Raw genomic sequence first — 14,831 nt, forward strand, 5'->3', positions numbered from 1 at the left:
TTGTGTTGACTCTAAGTCTGTAACGGACATGATAACAACATCAACAGCAGAGGTGGGCAATAGGGACCAGCTGCAGCGCCGGAGTGGGTCCAGCTGTAGCGCCGGACGGCCGGAGTGCAAGCGGTGTGACATAATTGGCAGACTCGACTGTCAATCAATGGTCTACCTCACACGCAAACTCATAAACAATGTTTCTGTACTGGAGGTGTACAGTATTTCAATAGGCAACCCTGTAACGATTATTTTTCTAGAAGAGCAACACAGCCAAAACATAGGCATTGTATGCATAAAAGGGGCAAAAGCTAAAGTTAAGTGACTGTTACTTTTGTAGCAGTAGTTTGATTTCATAGTTTATTTGATAGGGACAGCACATGTTAATGAACATCAAGTACAAAATACAAAATGTAAACATGCAGGGTTGTAGCAAGAGCTAATTTACACACATGCACGCACAGTACAAATATACATTTATTTAAAAAAATAAAAATAAACTGTTACTTGAAATATTTTCACTGTGCTCCTAAATATTTTTGGGTGCTCCTAAATTTCTTTGTGTGCTCCTAAATTTTTTCATTTAGGAGCACATGTGCTCCTTGGGAAAAAGGTTAGCGTAGAGCCCTGGACAAGTTTATACAGCTTATAGCAGACAATCGTGAAAAAAAAAATGGTTTTGCAGGTGGACTCAAACTTTTGACTGGTAGTATATGAGTAATGCTATCAAATTATCCAGACACTGTTTCTTTGTTTCTTTTTTTTCCACAATGTTTTTATTTTCATTTTTCATTTAAACACATTAAACATACACAACAACAAACAGTTCACAGGACATACATTTGAAACAACATACAATTTAAACAATATTCTATTTAAATATTATAGCTATGGATGCAATACTATGGCCCATTTGACATAGAGTATCTATCGTTCAAGATGGAAAAAGGAATATTTTTTCCATCCATACATTCTCGGTTTATACCGTGGTGAATATAAGTATGGTTTTAGAGTGGTCTAGGGTAATTCCTGGGCGGCTAGTAATAGCCTGCGACGCATATTATACTTAATCCATTGGCATTTCGTCCCTATACACGCTACAATAAAAAACTCAAATGCATATGATTGGTATATTATGTTCCATCATGCATGCATGAAAGGGTTTCTGATTAATTGATCTTCAATAACGGCATTCGTTAGTACAACAGCATACGCTGATCAGGGCGATGGCTATGAAAACAATGCACAACCAAGCTGAAATTTACGTTAAATTGCTCTTACCTGTGGCCGATGAGATTCCAAAAAGAATATTCCAATTATTTGATTGCCATCTGCTAGATTGTATGTCCATTTGGCCCACGCCATAACCCCCCACAGAATAATGAATCGGGCGTCCGAAAGCGATTCAATGCGATAAGGTGAAGATCTTGATCCACGTTACTAGAAAACTCCGACCGGATGACTTTCAATGAGTCACAAAGGAAGTGCGACATCGGCCGCATAACACCAGGCGGCGGTATTGGACATTTGCGATCTCGGACACATTGCCACACAGTACCACAGCCTTCCTGGATGATTTATGAATGGAAATAGAGAATAAAAGAAATGACGATCCAATAACGAGTATACTCGTTGTTGGCGTTATTCGATTGGTGGCCAATAATGAGTATACTCTTCGTTGGCGGGGAATGAGTTAAGTTGTGTAGTGCTAATCTTTATACGTGGGGCCTTTCACATAGGACTTACTTTCTTATAACCTAGATGAACTTTAGTTGTGATTAATGAACGTACATCTATACCATATTTCTGATTCGGCTCAACTGGACAATTATACAGAATTATAAAATGTTTAACATTACATAGAACTCTTAACTCAGCAGCTTTGTTCCTACTGTGCCACCGCTCTAAGAGATAGGAATGCGTGGCGGTCTTTGCAGGGCTATATCTATATTATAGCTATGGATACAATACTATGGCACATTTGACATCAACTATCCATCGTTCAATATGCGAAAAAGAAGAAATGTTTTCATGTATACCTTCGCGTGTTATACCGTGGTGAATATAAGTATAGTTTCAGAGTGATCCTGGCTAATTCCATAAAATGGCGCTATGGAGGATAACGTGAATTTTACTAAAAGCGCTGGCGTTGCTCGCCTGGACACGCGACTATTTCCAAATCAAATGTATATAATAGGTATTATGTTTCATCATGAATGCATGAAAGGGGGGGTGGGGGTAGTTTTTTTATGCTTTGATCGTCACCAACGGCATACGTTCTGGAGTGCGTTACACATGGTCGTTGCGATCGATGTGAAATCATGGTTGGATCAAAGCAGGATTGATGACCTTACCTTCACTAGGAGGTACCCCAAAAAGAATATTCCAATTGTCTGATTGCGATTTCCAGTATTGGTGTCCATCGTGTCGCCATCATAATCCACCACAACAAATGCATCGGGGGCATTGGATGCGTTTCAATGACATCGAGTGAACCGCTAGACTCTCCTGACCAAAAAAACTGCGCCTAGACTAGTGAATTAAACGTAACGGTGGGCGATGCTGCCACCTATCAGGATGCGGCCGGTATTGCACTCTAGCTATCTCAGAGTGGTTCCCTATGGTAACCCCGAGGTCTGTGTGAGAGAAATGAATAAAAATATCGAATAAGAAATCTCGGACATTGAGAGTTGTATACGTGGATACTGTTGATGTGAATCCATAGAGCTGGGGAAAGGTACTGGACACTGAGGAATGCCGTTTATAGGATAGTCCCCCTTTATAAATTAACATTAACAATAATTATTTCTATTGTAGTATGTCTGCGGAAATGTCATTTGTATTAAATTAGGGAAGGGAGGGGATTGGAGGGTGTCTTTTTATTTGTCATGTGCTATTTTCTGTATATATGTATGTTTGTGTAAAAGAAAAAAATTGCAATAAAAACATTGTTTTAAAAGAATATATCTAATAAACGCTCCCACGTGCATGCCCATATTCCGATCCGTGCAATAATATTCACAGGGGTATATATTGTCATTTGAAACAAGTTACCAATGCATTGTCCTGTGGGATTATGCCCTGCGGCGAAATTAATTAGTATCCCCCTCAATCTTTCTATCTCTCTGTCTGCCAGTCGCAGACTGTGGGTGACTGTCACTCAAATCGCTTATGGGCGGAGCCCAGCCCAAAATCTGCTTGAAATCTTGATGTGGAAAAATGCTGCTTTAGAGTAATTGATTAGAAATAGAAAACAATGAATTTTTTTTTAATCTACTTTTTCTCCCATCCCAATTTCGTATTGTCCAATTCTACCCTCTCCTGTCTCGAACGCTATTAGGCCATGCCTCCCACTGGCCGGCTGCAATGTGGACGAAGCCTTGCATCACGTGTCCCCTCCGGTATACAAGGAGGCAGCTGTCGCATCTTTTCACCTGCACAGCGCGATCTTTCAGCGGCGAGGGTCTGCGTGGGAGGGACACGCCGCTCCCGTTGCTTCCTGATTCTGCTGCGCAGGCGGCTTGAAGCCTTTTTACAACGCATCCGCGCTTCCGGGTTCCCGTTTTGCGCTCTGATTGGCCAGGTCATGTGACATGAGCGCCAATCGTGGGACTGCAAGTTTCTACACTGGTTAAGCTTAGGCACTCTTCGAAGTTAGTTAGAGGTTAGAGTTTGTCTTAGAGCGTGATGGCAAGTTCTTTTGCCGGTTAAGCTTAGGCACTCTTTCGAAGTTGGTTAAGGTTAGAGTTTGTCTTAGAGCATGGCGATAGAACGGCAGGTAGTTTGCAGGCTGTTCGACGCGGAAATGGGCAAACACGCTATTGGGCGCACATGTCACATGACCTGGCCAATCAGAGCGCCGGAAACGCGGATGCGTTGTAAAAAGGCTACACGCGAGCAGGCGCACCAACCGACCTGTAGGAGTCGCTGTCCACAACGTCCGATCCCCACCCACCAGCTTCCCACCCCTAACACTGCCAATTGTGTTAGTATGAACGACCAGCCAAGCTGGTAGCAATGCCGAGAGCTGGGCTCGAACCCAGCATCTCCTGCATTAGTGGCGAGCGCCTTGCCCACTGCGCCACTTAGCCGCCCCAACAATGAATAAAAAAAAATAAAAAATTTACAGATGTGTTCCATAGACTCACAGGAATTGTGTGAAGTTTCCCAAATAGTGAAAGGAATAGCAACGCATGTCCCCTTTAAATACCTTTAACGAGCAGGCTACTGTGGCACATAGAGGTGTGTCTCTTTCCCTCTGTCTCTACATCTGTCTATCTTTCCCTCTGTCTTTCCCTCTGTCCCTTTCTCTCCCTCTGTCTCTTGGCCTCACCCTTTCGCTCTCTTTCAATATATATCTCATCCCCTCACTGTCACCCTCTCTCTCACCCTCTATTTCTCACCCTCTCTCTATCTCTCACCCCTTTTCTCCATCTCTCACTCTGTCTCTCACTCTCACCCCCTCTCTCACTCTCACCCTCTCTCGCTCTCACCCTCTCTCGCTCTCACCCTCTCTCGCTCTCTCTCACTCACTCTCTCTCTCTCTCTCTCTCTCTCTCTCTCTCTCTCTCTCTCTCTCTCTCTCTCTCTCTCTCTCTCTCTCTCTCTCTCTCTCTACTGTGATCTAATGTCCACATGTCTCTTGTTTCTCCTCTTCCTCTAGTGGGCATCCCCACGATAAAGTGGTGCGGGGCGGAGGGCGACTACAACGTGATGGTGATGGAGCTGCTGGGGCCCAGTCTGGAGGACCTGTTCAACTTCTGCTCCCGCAAGTTCAGCCTGAAGACCGTCCTGCTGCTGGCTGATCAGATGGTGAGATCAGGACTGGGAGGGAGGGAGGGGGGCAGTAAACTGACACCATTAGACATGACTGTAGGGCTGGGCGATTAATCTATTTTATCGATTAATGATTTAGGATGATTTTCTGTATCACTGTTGTCTGACTAACTTGTCCACCCAGTTTCAGCAACCGCCCTGTTATAAATGTATCAGTCGTATTCCCGTTGGTCGTGTGTGTGTTCACCAGCTACATTCTTTATGTTGGTTCAAAGGGTGATGTCAATTTGACACCGCATCTGAGTGATTCTCAGTGGTTCCCCATCATTTGTTCTGAAGAATAAAATGAGGAATATGAGAAAAAAAACATCCATTTTGTCCAAAGTCCAAAACCAGCACAGGGCCATTTTAATATAGCAGCCTGCAGTGCAACCAAAACCAGGACTCAAACGGCCAACAAACAAGGAGGCACATGTCAATGTTACCTTCAAGAAGCACAGGGAAAACACTGATATGGGGAGGTGTAGTCTGACGTCACTGGTTGTTCCACCCGTATAGGGATTTATCATTGGGAAAATGGAATATCGGCTATTGTAACAATTCTGCCGCATGAACATTGGCAAGCTTTCCATTTTTGCACAAAATGAGTTCCCTTCTACCACTAACATGATTGTTTAAGCATTTTTGGTTGAAACAAAGGTAGTTATAAGGTTTTTAATTTGTCGTAAAAAAAGAACTACACTTACCAGTAGGCAGCCTGTTGTTCAGTACTCAGCCGCTATTGGTCTGTTAGGCTGTCGCCTTATCCCCGTCACGGGCAGGGCAGCTGATAGTACCAAGCTAGCTAGCTAACGTTAAAGTTACCCCGCTAACGTTAGCATTATGTCTACTGTCGTGAACCATTTTAAATCGGGGCATGTAGAGGAGTTTCGGGAACGAGTAAAATGTGCAGGTACTCTTCTCAGACCTGTGGGTTCAAGCACTGCACACGCATCATGCCGGCTAGCAAGCTAGCTAGCTACACGTCACGGCCGGCTGATAGCACGATAGTAGCCCCTTTCGTGACTGTGATGCACTCGGTGCATCACAGTCACGAAAGGGGCTACCACGATAGCTAACTAACGTTAACGTTACAAGCTCAAACACCTTATAACTACTACTACTGTCGTGTCCATAAGTTCCCTGGCAGAATACTTTGTTTGTGAGGACAAAGGTATACAAATGTTAGGAGTTTCGGGATAGCCGACTAGCAAGCTAGCTAGCTACTAACGTTATAAACTATACACAATATGTACAACGACACAATGATTTACATTAGTATTTACAGTGATTTAATATGCAGCGAAATAACGTTATACGATTTAAATTATAAATACAAATATGGTAACGTGGTTGTGGCTTTTACAAATAGTGGTTAGCTTTAGAGATAAATGGCTATGATCACGGAGCACTAGTGTTGGGTGAAACAGATACTAGCCACAGATTCAGGGTCAGTTATTTTCCCATTGTACGAATTGTTAAGCTTATGGAATGTAAGGGAAATCTGATCCTAGGTCTGTGACTAGTAGGCAGGAGGCTACGCTGTGGTGACGTCAGTCAGCAGCGCCAAATAGCAGTGTAGTTTCCCAGCGAACGAAAACATAAACGTTGTTATTTTGCTACCTTTACGATTAATGGCGAATATTTTCATGTTGAGCTATAGATTGTGGATAAATACGCACAGAAAGGTACACCATGCCAACGTTAATGCTTTATTTATCTAAAACTAGCCGATTTAGAAATGGTCAATGGGGAAATACATTGCATTCCACAGAGGGTGGAACAGGAAAAAACGAAAATTACGTAACCACTACACCTCCCTATACACGTCGTGTATAGGGATGGGAATTGATAAGATTTGATCGATATGATTCCATTATCGATTCTGCTTATCGATCCGATTCCTTATCGATCCCTGATAAATTTTTTATTTAAATAAATAAATTGGAAATGCAACAGAACTAAGATGGTTAGAATAACAACATGCAAGTGCGGCCGGGTGGCGCAGTGGGCAAGGCGCTCGCCACCAACCCAGGAGATACTGGTATCGAGCCCAGCTCTCGGCGTTGCTTCCGGCTTGGCCGGCTGTCGTACTAACACAATTGGCAGTGTTAGAGGGTGGGGAAAGCCGGTGGGTGGGTCCTGGTCGTTGTAAACAGCGACTCCTACAGTTCGGTCGGGGCGCCTGCTCAGCGAGGAAAGGATCTAAGGGGGGTAGTGTGATCCTTCCACACGTTACACCCTCTCAGTGAGAGTCCGCACTGCCAGGTGAAAAGAAGCGGTTGATAGGCTACACATGTGGCTACACATGTGTCGGAGGAAGCATGTGATAGCCTCCACTCTCCCAGACCGACTGTAGGGGGTAGGTGCACTGCGCAGCGACCAGGAAGGGGATTGGGAATTGGCATAACTACTAACATTGGGATGGGAGAAAAACTGAGGAAAAAGGAGGGGGGGAAAGATAAAAATAATAATAATAATAATAATAATATGCAACTTGACATTTCTGATTGTCATTTATTGTTGAGCCCCCATGTCAGAAAAATACAAAAACTGTAAAAAAAAAATTATAATTAACTATACACTTAAATAAAATAATGTATTTGAGATTCTCTTAAACTAATAAATGTTTTGAATTTAAACTAGTTTAATCTATTGAATAACGACCTGTTGAATGCAACTACAGTTCAATATATATATTTTTTTTATCTACTTTTTCTCCTTTTTTTTCTGTGATTTTTCTCCCCATCCCAATTGACCTCGTGCCAATTCTCCCTCCCCTGTCCTGATCGTTGCTCGCATATGCCCCCCACTGGCCGGTTGTAGGGAGGATAGAAGCCTTGCATCACATGTCCCCTCCGGTACATGTGGAGGCAGCCTGTCGCATCTTTTCACCTACCAGCGCGGACTCATTTGGCGAGGAGTAACGTGTAGGAGGCTCACTGCCCCCGCCATTTTCCTGACTTTGCTGTGCAGGCGCCCCAACCGACCTGTAGGAGTCGCTGTTCACAACAACCAACGCAACCTTCCCACCCTTCGACTTCCCACCCACTAACTCTGCCAATTGAGTTAGTATGACGGCCGGCCCAAGCCGGAGGCAACGCCGACAGCCGGATTCGATACCGGTGTCTCTTGCGTTGGCCACCCAGCCGCCCTACAGTTCAATATCTTTTATTTTATTTTTTTTATTATCTTTTTCCCCCCTCCTTTTTTCAGATTTTTCTCCCATCCCACTGTTTAGTCGTTATGCCAATTCCCAACCCCCTTCCTGGTTGTTGCGCACTCCCCCCTACTGTTGGTCCGGGAGGCCGGAGACTGTCGCATGCTTTCCTCCGACGCATGTGCAGCCAGCCGGCAGCCAGCCTGGCAGCGCAGATTCTCACCGGGCTCCCTCCAGATCCTACCCTCGCTGTGCAGGCGCCCCGACCGAACTGTAGGGGGGTCGCTGTCCACAACGCCCAGGACCCACCCATCAGCTTTCCCACCCCCAACACTGCCAATTGTGTTAGTATGAACGACCAGCCAAGCTGATAGCAACGCCGTGAGCTGGACTTGAACCCAGCGTCTCCAGCGTTGATGGCGAGCGCCTTGCCCACTACACCACCTAGCCGCCCTTACAGTTCAATATCTTAAACTAATTTAATCTATTGAACCGTAGTTGCATTCAACAGGTCGTTATTCCTCTGACTTCTCTGTCTGGTCTTTCAGAAGACCAGCGCGCGCACACACACACACACACACACACACACACACACACACAGACTGGTCGGATAACACAGAGGCCCTCTACAGGAAGGGACAGAGCAGGCTGTTCTTCCTGAGGAGACTCAGGTCCTTCAACGTGTGCAATAGACTGCTGCAGTCATTTTACCAGTCTGTAGTGGCCAGCGTCCTCTTCTATGCTGTGGCATGCTGGGGAGGCTACATCAACTCAAGGGACACCAACAAGCTCAACAAGCTGGTGAGGAAGGCTAGCTCCGTGGTGGGAGTCGAGCTACCTAGACTAGAGGTGATGGCAGAGAGGGGGATGAGAAGGAAGCTGGCTGCCATCCTGGAGAACCCCTCCCACCCTCTCTACGACGAGCTAGTCGAGATGAGAAGCACATTCAGCCACAGACTCATACCCCCCCGACATTCAACTAACCACCTCGGACAGTCCTTCATACCAGCAGCCATCAGGCTCCACAACAGTGGGCAGCGACTGCTGCCAGACATTGACCTAGAACTAATAGGAACCCAAGACAATAACACTACCTTAGGCATACTGCACCTTATGTGGATACTGTGATACTGTGAATAATGTATATTTCAGTTAGTTAGATAGTAAATTATAACACTACCTTATGCATACTGCACCTTATGTGACACTGTGAATACTGTGAATATATATTTCAGTTAGTTAGATAGTAAATTATATTGACCTATTTGTTTACACTGCTTGTGTTGTTTTTACTACCTCTACCCCCCCCCTTCCCCCATGCTGCTATGATGCCTGAATTTCCCCAAGGGGATCAATAAAGGAATATCTTATCTTAGACGGCTCCCCTCCCCGGTCCCCACTGGCCCCCACCCTCTTTCTACCCTTTTTCTACCTGAGCTCTCTCTGTCTCTGTGTTAGCTAGCGTTAGCTCCGCGGCTAACTTTAGGTTACACAGAATTAAATTAATGACTAGGTTCTAAAGCATTGGGTTCGTTTTCACTGCACATATAGAAACAATCAAACAGCGGGAGCATTTCGGGAGCATATGACCAAAAACCAGGCAATTTCGAGCCCTTAAGGAATCAAATAGTCTGCTCTATGGCTGCATGCTGGCGCTAACGTTATTGTTTTGAACTGTCAGAGAAACCTGGCATCGATAAGAGGAATCGATAGTCACGGAGGCATGCGATTCCAGGAATCGGACAATTAGGAACCGGCTCCCAACGGGAACCGGTTTTCGATTCCCATCCCTAGTCGTGTATGCAACTGATGTTTATGTTTTATTAGGATCCCCATTAACTCAATCTGCGCCAGAGGGCGCTGTGTACTGTGTTGGTTAAAAGGCAAACGCTTTAAAGTATAGGAATACGTGGCGTGTTTGCAGGGCTAAAACTATATTATATATTATAGCTATGGATATAATACTATTGCCCATTTGACATCGAGTATCTATCGTTCAATTTGTGAAAATTTCATCCATACATTCCCGTTTTATACCGTGGTGAATATGAGTATAGTTTTAGAGTAATCCTGTCTAATCCCAGAAAACGACGCTATGCAGCAATACGTGAATTTCACTAAAAACCGTGCCGTTTCTCGCCTGTATGTACGCTACTATTTTTTTATGCTTTGATCGTCACCAACGGAATACGTTACACAGTACATTACACACATACGCTCCGATCGCAATGAAGGAATTATTGGATCAACGCAAGATTAATACCATATACCCCTTACCTTGACTAGGATGTACCCCAAAAAGAATATTCCAATTATCTGATCGCCATTCCAAGTATTGATGTCGATTGTGTCCATAACATAATCCACCAAAGAACATGAATCGGGAGTGTTTGATTCTTATAAATCCATGCGTTATAACAGCTTGTCATTCCCGACAAGGAATAGTCCGCCCGGACCAGAGCATGTGAGCGGAGCGGTGGATTTTGAAGTGAGCGCGGAGTGGGCTTTAAAATGGGTCAGCGACTCCGGAGCGAGAGCTCTCCTCCGCTCCGAGCCGCTCCCAGCCGCTCAGTGCACACGATCACACAGTGGTTTAAACTGATGTAATATACATGTAGTACAATGCCAAAGCAATAGGTGGTGATGTACAAACATGAAGGCCATTTTCAACCAATCAGAAGGGTGAACCCTGCTGCGTTATTTCTAAACCTAGCCGCATTTCTGGCAGACGCTCTCTGATTGGCACTGACTGACGCTCTCTAATTGGCCACTGACTCGTTTGCCCAATAGTGTGACGAGCTGTGTCTTTGCCAATTTCCACGTCAAACAGCCTGCAAACTACCTGGCGTTCTATTGCCATGGTCTAAGACAAACTCTAACCTTAACCAACTTCGAAATAGTGCCTAAGCTTAACCATTGAAAGAACTTGCCGTCACGCTCTAAGACAAACTCTAACCTTAACCAACTTCGAAAGAGTGCATAAGCTTAACCAGTGTAGAAACAGGCGCCGGCCAATCAGAGAGCATCTTGCCAGAAATGCGGCTAGGTTTAGAAATGACGCTGCTAAGTCAAAGCAGAATTTCGCCATCTTTAAATCACCTCGGGACCTCGGGTGAACGCAACATTTATTTTCAGTGAGATACAAACAAAGTGCAATAAAAAAAAGGATACATTCACTGTGTTCTGCCTCATTTATTGATTAACCGAAACCAACATCAACACAATGTACCACCAAGAGCGGAGAGTTTAGTCTCTCAAAGCGCTGTTGTTAACCTTACATGCTAACGTGAATGGGATCTGCCATAGCATTGCGGCTAGGCTAGCTACGTTAGCATAGTAAAGCTAGTTGAATGGATAAACATTATTTAACATTGCAGAATGGGTACAATACGGCTCAATACAAACAATTGTTAAGGGGCCCAGGGGGTGCAGACTGTTGTAGATTGGTCAAATCAAGCTAATTTACATCATGCTCCAAAAATCAAAAAAAGAGTCGCTGAGCGGCTTGGGGGGGGGGGGGGGGGGGGGCTTAATGAGCGAATGAGAGCCGAACTCAGCCGTCTAGAGCGAAGAGCGGATTTCTCGGCCGCTCCGCGCCGCTCGCATGCTCTGGCCCGGACGCTTATATATTAAAGGCAGCCCAAGAGTGCTTCCGCGTTTCTCTGATTGGCCATGACGCCCACGTGACAGCGTGGGATAGTGTTGTCACGATACTGGAATTTCGACTTCGATACAATACCTTGAAAAGTATCGATACTTCGATACCATTTCGATACCAAAAAAAGAATATATATAAAATATATATATATAAAGGGGAACTATTTTACTATTTCTTTTACTATTTGGGCACTTTTACACAATTCCTGAGAGTTTATGGAACACCTCTGTAATTTTTTATTTTTTTTTATTCATTGTTTTATATTTCTAATGAAGTCCTCAAAAACAGCATTTTTCTACCTCAAGATCTTAAGCCGTTTTGAGCCTGGGCACCTAAACCACTGCGCCACCTGAACATTATCATGCAGCGGTGTCTCTCTGACATCACAAATCAGCACATTTTCAGATGACTCAGTTCAGTGAGGGTGAATATTGTGAGAGGAGAATTGGAAGAATGCGCCAATATGAGAATTAGAGATATAGATCATATTAATATAAGTCCACATAGCTAGGAAACGATGCTAAACACTGAAAAAGGCCATTTATAAGATAGTTCCCCTTTAAACAAATTTAGCTTTTGTTGCTGGTTGATTCTCCTCAGCTTCTCTCTGGTACTATAAGAGAAGATAAATATAACACTTTTAAAACCCTTTGTTTATCTTTAGATCAGAGAGAGAGAGAGAGAGAGAGAGAAAGAGAGAGAGAGTGGCTGCTGGAGATTTGAAGTCTACTGAGCGCACCTTTCTAGTTATGACCCGAAAACAAGGGTACTTGAGAGAGAGAGAGAGAGGGAGATTTCTCCGGAGCTATGCTCAGAGCATTTATTAACACTTTGGTTGCCTTGGGTTAAATTAATGATATACCATAGATTGCCAGCGCTATTTGTCTATGGAGAAAGTCCCCTTCTTTGCAGGGCTATAACTTTTTAAATTCTATTGCTACATTGCCATTATTAGGGCCCATTCAAAGTCCTATATGTATTGTTCATTGTGTAGCAACGTTAAACTTTTTCATTCACATATTCATAGTAAAGTATGGTCTAATGTATAAGTATGTTTTCATCTCTTTATGCAACTTTCTCCAGAACGTGATATATAGCCCCAAATGCATTATATTGATGATGAAATACAGTTTGATGGCAATCAGCGCGATATAAAAAATTCCAACTAGACGTACTTCTAGAAGTTACTACACGTCATCTGATGTTGACCGGATGGGCGAGGGGGCGTTTATAATTCCGTGGGCAGCGTTATACCAATCATCTAATGTGGGTCAAATGTTGATAAAAGCAGTTAGTATCGAAGATGGTAACGTTACACGCTGAAACTCACCCCAGTCTCCGCGCGCCGTTGGGCGATCATCGTCGAGTAGAAATTTTATCATTATGGGATATATTATTACCCGGTCCATCTCCAGCTTGTATAATGGTATATACGTCCAAATCATGTTGTTTATCGAGTTATTGGCAATCGATCGCTATGTAGAGTGACGAGCTAGAGTGCCGGAAGCTATACCAAGTGTCCGGAAGTAATAGGGCCGACCAGCAAAACCTCTACTGCGCTTCCTGTTAAGCAGTTGCGCCGATCGGCCACCAGATGGCGCTCGTGAACCGCCAGAGAGCTCAGTGGGTCCTGCTGATGGATCTCAGGCCAGCGGAGGGGGAATATGAATCCGATTCCAGATTTTTGAAATATTGATATAAGGACGCTGTACAGCGTCCCCCGGCAACTTTAGCATGGCCAGCAATGACGCTGTAAAGCGTTTTTAGGCAGTCAAAGTGTTAACGTTACATTTTCAACAACATTGCTGCTAATTGGACACTTCATGGAGGCGGGGTAACGTTGTGTCGAGTTAATGCGTGTACTAGTGTAGGATGGGCTCCGCTCGACCTAACGTTGGAAACGGGGTAGTTGTGTCGAGTTCATGCGTGTACTGGTGTAGTGTGGGTGGGCTCGGCTTGACGTTACTCCGTTTCCATGAAGTAATTATAAATGTGGCCAGCTAGCTAGCATAAGCTAACGGAGGAACGACAGCTAATGTTAGCTAATAATAGCTTTGTTTACAAACTGAAGACAGGGCTGCCTGTAGCTGTTCCGCAACCGTTGCTATTTCCGGGGTAGGCCTGATTGGCCCCGACAGGCACGTGACCCGCCGCGGCCACGCCCCGCGGCAGCCCCAGCGGCAAGTGCGCTACTGCTGGAGTTCGCTTCGCCTTTCACAACGCTGCCGTTGGCGAAAGCAGGATGAGAGGCGAGAGCGTAGATTTCGCTGTGTATCATTTAATCATTTAACATTTGAAAGGCATTGTGACGGGGTCCTTCTCCTCTCCCCTCCAAACATCACACAAACGATGGCGTAGTCGAAAAAATGGTCTTGGTGTTGTTTTTATTTCCCAGCCTTCCAAGTGCAGAGGTGACATTACATAAACAAATGACTTAATCTAAATAAATAACTAAACTATACCCTACCTCTGCAGTCTTATCAGATGCGTTCCACAATAACGGCATCTGATAGACAAAACACTTACTGGGTGGCGCTGCCCTAGTTACCCACTTTGCAACCGTTATCTGGTGAAGCACCACCACAGAGACAAACAGACTAACAATACACATACGGCACTTCCCTCAGTCACCTACAGTGTAACTGGTGCAGGGCAAAAACAAGAACCTTGGGCACGCAGCCCTCATGACACCTGCACTCCTCCCCCTCCACAGGTGCCACACATAATTAATTAACACAAAACTACACAGGTGCTACACATAAAATGGATTGCCGTTTCCTACACATTATATAAAAACCTCCCATACCAATATATATACACAACACCAATAAATAAATATATATACACAACACAACAAATAAATATATATACACAACACAACAATAAATAAATGTATGTATGAATGGCTATATGAATGTATGTATAAATGCATGTATGCTTAGATTAATGGATATGTATGCATGTTTGATTATGTATGAATGTATATGAGTGAATGTTGTGTGTATGTGTGTGTGCGTGCTGCCCCGGCGTCAGTGACAGACCCACTCTGTCACATTATCCCTCCCGTCGACGAGGTTGACGATGTGCGTCAACCTGGATCTGCGAATCATGTTCATGGGATGTTGGCCCGGCGGAACGCACAGCCACCGTTCCTCGTCCTCCTCCCTGCTGCACAGCTCCACGCTCGTGTCCAGGAGCGCGGCTCGG

At 44.5% G+C, this 14,831-nt stretch overlaps 1 protein-coding gene across 2 annotated transcripts in view; it reads left to right on the forward strand.

The window, feature by feature from the left end:
* The window catches only part of csnk1da (casein kinase 1, delta a), a 172,812-nt gene that overhangs the window by 131,938 nt on the left and 26,043 nt on the right, over window positions 1-14,831 (forward strand). For both annotated transcript variants that reach the window (XM_084329512.1, XM_084329511.1), the window contains exon 3: window positions 4,655-4,803. In XM_084329512.1, coding sequence (XP_084185638.1) covers window positions 4,655-4,803 — 149 coding nt within the window. The remainder of the gene's footprint in view (window positions 1-4,654; window positions 4,804-14,831) is intronic.

Source organism: Notolepis coatsorum, assembly GCF_963971535.1.
Source record: "Notolepis coatsorum genome assembly, chromosome: 14".
Classification (NCBI taxonomy): domain Eukaryota; kingdom Metazoa; phylum Chordata; class Actinopteri; order Aulopiformes; family Paralepididae; genus Notolepis; species Notolepis coatsorum.